Consider the following 7,983-nt stretch of genomic DNA (forward strand, 5'->3'; position numbering starts at 1 on the left):
TCGCACTCAAATTTTCTCAAAGAGGGAGATTTGTCAAGGTTTTTGTTTTCTCGAAATGTTTAGCAACATACTTTATAAAATTACGAAACGAGTACATGTATTCGGAAATATCAACATACATCTACATTAGAGATATAAAAACAAAGAATAAAGATTCACTTTATACACTTTCACAATATGATTTCCGGGGGGGGGGGTCGCTACTGACTTTAGTGCTTGTAGGTTTGTCAGCTTTCTGTTTTAGTGAGGGTGTTTTACATTTTTTTAACGCATCACAAAATTTGTTTTCATAATTCCTAACATTTTTCTCATTGGATCAAATTTCCTTCAAATCATTTTTAAATGGTTGATGCCGAACTATTTACTATATCAGGATGTAATCTGATCAATATCGAGTCGGATAATTAAATAATAAAACATGTCGTGTGTGTTATTTTGTGTAAAAAATTAAATAAGCACACTTCTTTCTACATGTAACAATTATAGAACGATGTACGTCGCAATACAAAAAAAGACGTCAAATTTCGCCGCTTTCGTCGTTACCAAAAATGACACCAACATCGCACGCTACGTCTAATATACATTCACCTGACTACTTTAAAACTAAGCATTAATGGAAGACTTGCATATTCAGCACCCTGCGCCAAGACTTTGTAATACTTCTTGAAAAGGTTCTGCCATCTACGTGAACATGGTCCATTTATGAAATAATAGCGCTTCCGTCGCTCCTCATTCCCGACGGATTCATTTCTTTATACCGACAGTGAAAACGAAATATCGCAGGACCGGTAGATACGTTTGGTAAAAATGCGTTCGATCCTATAAAAATATTTTTTATTTTAGTTGCCCAAGTAGACAAAAAGTTCAAAATATGAGATTCGGTCTCACTGGTAATTTCCAAACCAATTTCGCATACACTTTTCCGGCGTTGGTATTTCCGCTTGTACTGGTACTCTTTCCCTCTTTGCTTACACGCAATAACAATATAATTCCCTAACCCGATCTCTTACTTGACCCTGACGTAGACAGGCGGACTGGTTCCCGTATTTATTAATCCTGTTTATATCACCGAGTATTTTGATATTGTTTTGGTCATAATATTGCACAGAAGCTTCGTACAAAGCATTACCCGGGTTCGTCCAAAAAGTAATCCTTATTCGTGTTTGTTCGGCGATTCGCCATATCATGCTTCTTAGAGAAAAAGATCGCTCTTTTGATGTGTCACGGTACATTTCTGCGTAAACCTTCCTTGCACCACGAATTGAGGAGAATGCTACTTTGGCACATTTAGATCGGACTGTTTCTAAAATTTCATTTATTCTGTTGATTACTGCATCAACGGAATGCTGCACACGGCTATCCTTCGTTGACAAAGTTTGTGAGGTATAACATGGGCAATAATGCTCAGAAATGTCCGCATCTTGGCAACTCCTTGTTTGTGGAATTTCGCGAAATAAACTTATGCCTCTAGGCAATTTTTTACTATCCAACAAACTTTCCTTTTCGCTGAAGTCACTATGAAGAATATCCTTTAGTGTTTCATAGACATCAAATGCAGTAGTCAGTCTGTGAACATTACTTATCAAATTTTTATGAATATGTTTATATTTTGACTTAAAATGGTCGGGCAACACCACTGTAAATAGAGGCAATAAGTTTGTAATTCTCCCAACTTCTGTATTTTGAATTTCGCTATATCTAGGTCCATGATCACTGAAGAAAATAAGAACTGAATTTTCAAGCTTTTTCGACTCTTTCATCCACTTCAGTAACTCGACGTAATCGTCGTCTGCTAGTCCGACCATATTTAGAAAATCATGGCTGATTTCGTTAACCCATGCAAACGCAAATTTTCTTTTGCGTTCGTAACTCTCTAGAAAGCGTTTTAAGTACTGAATTATATAGCGATATTTATACGCATTACCAAAACATAATGGTGAAGTTTTTCCGACATTAAAATTATGATGATGTAAAAATTTGAACGTGTATTCCACAGCGAGGCTATTCGAACGCACGTGGTCAAAAGCTTGAAACAGAGGCTGAATATAGTGGTGAGAGGGTTGCCGCCTGAAAATATCGACAAATGTTGCGACCTTAACCCAGTCCTCTGCAAAAAGGTCAATGCAACCTTGTTCCGAATAATTATTGAACATATACTGTATGTTGTTTATTCCGACTTTCTTCTCTTCTCCGTATGCTTTTAAGCCCGTGAAAAGTGGAAGCAAGTTAGGATAGGAACCATCTCCAATGCGAGTGAAACCTTTGATCATATAGGCACTCAAGTTTTGACGGAGATATTGTAATGTCTTTGGTATTTTTCTTTCTGCAATCAACCATGACAGGGAGTCTATGCCCACAAGAATGACGCTTAATTTTTTCTCCGTCTCATCAACAATTTTCTTATTTTTGAAAGCATTCTTGAAATCTATGTTCAAATGAAGGTTACTGTATAGTCGTCTTTTATCTTTATCATAGCACTCCATGTGTATATAATCACTGTCAACATAAATTGGTTTTTTATAAGTCATTTTCTCCGAAAATGTTATCTCAGCTTCTGAAACTCTTCGTATGTACTTAAATTCGCAATCAATGTTCGTAAAGCCAGAAATATCAACCGCACTTTTATTCATTATCAACACACCACTTGAATCGATGTAAAACAAATCTAACCAGCCTTCACAAGGAAGTTGCTGCTGGTCCCAGAAAAACTGGTCAACTGTCTTGTCATAGATATCATACACTGGCAACATGCACGGTAAATTCACATTCGGATTTCTAAAAACATGGAAAACTGGAAAATTGAATCTGTAGTTAAGATAGACAAAGAAAGGCAAAAATATCAGAAAACAGAAGAATTTAAAACAAGCATTTCTTCGTCTTGCTAATCGAGTAATAAAGTGTTGTGGATATCCAATTATTGGGTATAATCCATTTCCGTAGCTGCTTCTTTTGTTGGAACTGGCTCTTCTCATCATATAAAGCTGAAAAAGAAATAAAACGCGTATTTAGCACAGAAATTAAATATGAAACTTGAAGAAGCACATGCTTAGTCGAAACCTTTGTCCTTTGGAATTCATTCAATCGATTCGATAATCGCAAATACCAATGATCTTGAATTGGACTCGTCGGAGGCTTGAAATTATAAGCTAGAATTATATATTTTAACTGTTTTTGCAAAACATCTCTTATTCGATGGCGAGTGTAACTCCCGACTCAACTATCAGGCTGAAAAAAGGGGGTCCAAATTTAACATGTAAGTTTATATTTAATCTTTTCGTCAAAGGATAATGATGCTGATCCGTCCATGAATAAGATTGCGTTTTATATAAGGCAGTAGTACTAGTATACAGTTGGGTCACTTCTGAAAATTTATTTCATTTTGTTGCATAATATCTGCTTTTGGCAGTCAAAAGTCAAGTTCGTGTTTTAAATCCTTGAATCGTTGAGAATCAAGACACATAACGTGCACTGCATTGGTGAAAATTGATATAAACATTAGTAGCCATGGTAACATATAAAATGTTTTACAGAATTTTAGTACAAATTTTGAGTGCTTTTCCACAAACTACATGTAACTGCATACAATACAAAAACATTCCATGTTTTATAGATGACGAAGTCGTCATAACAGTAATCAAAACGAATTTATTATTAATAACCTTTGACCTTAGAAGTAAACCTGAAATATCGAGTACAGATCTTGCTTTAAACAAATTAATACCATGCCTGCTTACTTTTTCTGGCAGTTTTAAAGTACCTAATATTTCAGAAAACCTGTTTTTTTTGACAATTTTGTGAAGGCACCCAAAATCTGTTATGAAAACTGATGTATATTTTTATTATGTTACCATGGCTACAGATTTTCATGACAAAATAGAAAATAATTTTTTTTTCATGGAAAATCAATTTTTCCATGGATATCCATAATGTAAGGTTTTGTAAAATATATACTTTGTACAGAAAAAAAATGTTGGATTTGTGTCTCAAGTGTCTCAATTTAGCTTTATTTCCACAAATTGCCATAAAGTTATTTGCAGTGACCTATCTATATAGACCTACATAGAACCTAAAACATTAAAGTAATGTATTGCGCTTCTGTATAGGGTATGCAATTCCCGAATGTTTGCATGGAAGAATAATTTATATGTTCTTTTTGAGATAATGATCGAAATTGCGTTTATTTCAGGCAAAAAAAAAATATTCAATGTAAAAATGAAAGTGTTTGTAAATGGTCAGATTTCTAAAAGTGTTCAGTAATCAAATTATATTATTAAAGTAAGTACTTAATTATTTACACAATATTCTTTTCCGATTTATATTTCCTATAAATGTACATACTTTCAACCATTGTACGTTGGCATTTGATAAAATTTTCAGTACAAACAAAAAAGTTACGGCTTTTTGAAAATGTCTCAAGAAATGTACAAAGTCGTTGAGAAAATCGCATGCTCCAACGTAATTTTACAATCAATTGGCAATTTCTTCTATGAAAATAGTATGTGAAAGATCGAATGAAAGTAGAAAAGGGAGTCATAAACATTTTTCATATCGGACAGCGCAAATGAACAAAAGAAATGAAAATCTTCATCGATGAGCGGTTATCTAATTAGGTGTTGAAAGCCCGATTTTCTGATGAGTAAAAAGTTCTTTCAATCGCAATACTATGTTGTGAAAGGTCCATATTCTGCCACTGGTACATGTAACATAAAATTATACATGTACATCAAAATGCACATTTTAATTTGTCTTAGGTAAAAGGTGCAGTGTTTCTCTCTAGACAGACAGTATGTACATCTGTTGCGGTTGTATTCCACGCTGCGGTGCACATGCATATTCAACTGCAAATTTAATATACAGGTAGTACTGATAATCAATTTCTTTGCGATTTTCTTTAAATTTCCAGTTTGGGAGAACGGTTCATATGCACACCCTAGGAAACCGGTGGCGTTTGTTTCATATTAAAATACATGTGTATCTGTTTGTGGGTACACCACCGTTTGTGGGTACACCACCGAAACGTAGGAAATACGTGTTAGAGTTTGTATGTATTCCAATAGAACATTAAAGCTATATTTTTATATAGCCCAGCTGGCCGAGTGGTCTAGGGCGCTGGACTTTGTGCAGGCGGTGTTGCCATAGATGTCACAGCGGTACAAGTTCGAGCCCCGCGGAGGGAACGACCAAAAATTTGCATCGCAAATTTGACAGTTCTAACATCGTTGGGAATTTTTCAGACCTTTCTATACGTTTACATATCTTCCCTGTATCAATTTGATCCGACGGAGCAGTGTAGTGAATAGAGTCGTCACATTCTGAGACGTTTGTATAATATTGATTTGTTGTGACATGCATCATGAATTTGATCCTCTATCATACATAATAACACCTAGATGAACTGTCCCGTACTACCATACATCGTGTACTAAGTTACAGCCCTAGATTAATCCTACGAGGAGGAATGACCCGGCCAGCGAAAGCTATATTTTTATATAGCCTAGCTGGCCGAGTGGTCTAGGGCGCTGGACTTTGTGCACGCGGTGTTGCCATAGATGTCACAGCGGTACAAGTTCGAGTTCCGCGGAGGGAACGACCAAAAATTTGCATCGCAAATTTGACAGTTCTAACATCGATGGGAATTTTTCCGACCTTTCTATACGTTTACATATCTTCCCTGTATCAATTTGATCCGATGGAGCAGTATAGTGAATAGAGTCGTCACAATCTGAGACGTTTGTGTATATATATATATAAACGTCGCTGAATGTGACTACTCTATTCGCTACACTGCTTCATAATGTGAACTTGTAGAAGGGTCTAAAAATTCCCAACGATGTTAGAACTGTCAAACTTGCGATGCAAAGTACTGGTCGTTCCCTCCGCGGGACCCGAATTCGTACTGCTGTGACATTTATGGCAACACCGCCTGCACAAAGTCCAACGCCCTAGACCACTCGGCCAGCTAGGCTATATAAAAATATAGCTTTCGCTGGCCGGCCATCTTACCTCGTAGGATTAATCTAGGGCTGTAACTTAGTACACGATATATGGTAGTACGTGACAGTTCATCTAGGTGTTATTATGTAGGATAGAGGATCAAATTAATGGCAACACCGCCTGCACAAAGTCCAGCGCCCTAGACCACTCGACCAGCTAGGCTATATGAAAATATTGCTTTCGCTGGCCAGGTCATTCCTTCTCGTAGGATTAATCTAGGGCTGTAACTTAGTACACGATGTATGGTAGTACATGACTGTTCATCTAGGTGTTATTATATATATACCATAAACATATTAAAAAAATCAAATTACACATTTATCAGCATAACTCGGGACAAAAGATGCGACGGGGTTGAACTGCAGGTGAATGAATTTACACTAACCACATCAACGCCAGTCGCAAATAGATATTTCCACGTGGAATGCGTTTAGAATTAAAAGTAATGGGGATAAACAGGGGCGGATCCAGGATTTTAGATTGGGGGCCGCACAGTCGACAACCCATGCTTTGCAAATTTTAGGGGGGCGCACACCCGCCACACCCAGCCTGAATCCACCCCTGATAAATATCCATTTAAACACAAATAAGAAAAACACATACCTGAACAAAAGCGTGCCGATATTTGATAAACAAACTTTCAATATTCAGAATAACGCGAATATATACTCAACGGTTATAGTGTTTCATATAATGAAGCGTAAAATGCGATTGCAATAAATATTCAGTCTTACCTTATATAGTTTGAAAATATCGACTTAAAGTGGATATTGACATTGAAAGTTACATGTGGTGTTTTTAACCGTCTTTGTTGTCAATGAAATGCTAGATATTCATCCGGGTTAAAGGCCTTGCTGATAAAAGCAACGACACGCGCTTTATCACTGAATACATAAAATTATCAAGTCAACGATTTTCGATATATGTTCATTGCTTTCCTATACCTGTGGTACACGAAATACGAGATAATTTAAATGCAAATGAACTTTATTATATATCTAAAGTATAGAAATTTACGTTATGTAGCCTTATCTTAATGCCACTCAACTCCACTACCTTAAAGGTCTACTAGCCAAATGTATTAGTACAAATCTTGAACTCGTCTAAAAATGGACTCTAACTGGGAACATAGAGATCAAATGAGGAACCTCACTTCCCATTGCTCGAATATTTTGGTTAACTCGAAATTACTGGAGCGCGCCCACTCCGGAATTTCCGCATCAGCAACTTAGTACTAAACGACGAAGGCTTTGTCTACGTGCACCAGTAGGGCAACTGAACGGACATTATCAGTTATTTGGTTATTTATCGGTTGTTTGTTGGAGAAGTAAAAAAAAAGAATCGGATTCTGAGACGAAAAATAACAATAGCTGGTTATAAAATATTCCCTTACCCCATGAGTTAAAATGAAGTGCATCTCTTATAATAATGGACTTATATTAAACTAGACACTTGAATGTAATTGTGTCCTGTTATATATATATGTATACAAGCACATGATTCTATACTTGTACTATTTCAAAGAACTTATAAAGAATAAAACGTTTATATGAGCAGTCATTAGCTTAATTAGGTGAGCAATTATATCGAGCGGAAATACGTAGTTTTGAATAAGTCGCACAAGGGCTTAGCTTTACTATCCAATAAGCAGCCTGACTATAGTATATACTATTTGGATTACACATAAAATAGACACAGGAGCAATCCTTGCTCTAATTTTTTTATCTATTTTTTTCTCAATATAAAGATTAAGTCATATCTTGCTTAATTTGCCACACATATTTATCATGGTACGCATGTCGTTTGTTTTCCAATTTAGGCCCAGGACTGATTTTTTTTAGTCTACAAAAAGTGTTATACAGTGAAATCTGTCTAAACCGAATCCTGAATTAACGGAAAACCTGTCTACAGCAGTAAAACCTGTCTAAACCGAACCCTGAATAAACGGAAAACCTGTCTACACCAGACAACCTGTGAAGTCCCACTGTG

At 36.2% G+C, this 7,983-nt stretch overlaps 1 protein-coding gene across 3 annotated transcripts; it reads right to left on the reverse strand.

Annotated features, from left to right (window-relative positions):
- Positions 1–417: 417 nt before the first annotated feature.
- Positions 418–7,444, reverse strand: LOC148610575 (uncharacterized). Of its 3 annotated transcripts, none has more exons than XM_088595722.1 (2): positions 7,388–7,444; positions 418–2,981 (listed from the first exon to the last, which is right to left on the reverse strand). In XM_088595722.1, exons 1-2 carry the CDS (start codon positions 7,409–7,411, stop codon positions 969–971), a joined length of 2,037 nt encoding a protein of 678 aa, XP_088451848.1. In that variant the 5' UTR covers positions 7,412–7,444; the 3' UTR covers positions 418–968. The 3 variants fall into 3 exon arrangements, with proteins under 3 accessions (XP_088451848.1, XP_088451849.1, XP_088451850.1); XM_088595723.1 differs by lacking the exon at positions 7,388–7,444 and adding an exon at positions 6,729–6,877; XM_088595724.1 differs by lacking the exon at positions 7,388–7,444 and adding an exon at positions 6,598–6,684.
- Between the last annotated feature and the right edge of the window lie 539 nt (positions 7,445–7,983).

The sequence above is a fragment of the Perna viridis genome, chromosome 8 (assembly GCF_037379345.1).
Source record: "Perna viridis isolate PV_CMFRI_1.1 ecotype Kerala chromosome 8, ASM3737934v1, whole genome shotgun sequence".
NCBI classification, from domain to species: Eukaryota; Metazoa; Mollusca; class Bivalvia; order Mytilida; family Mytilidae; genus Perna; species Perna viridis.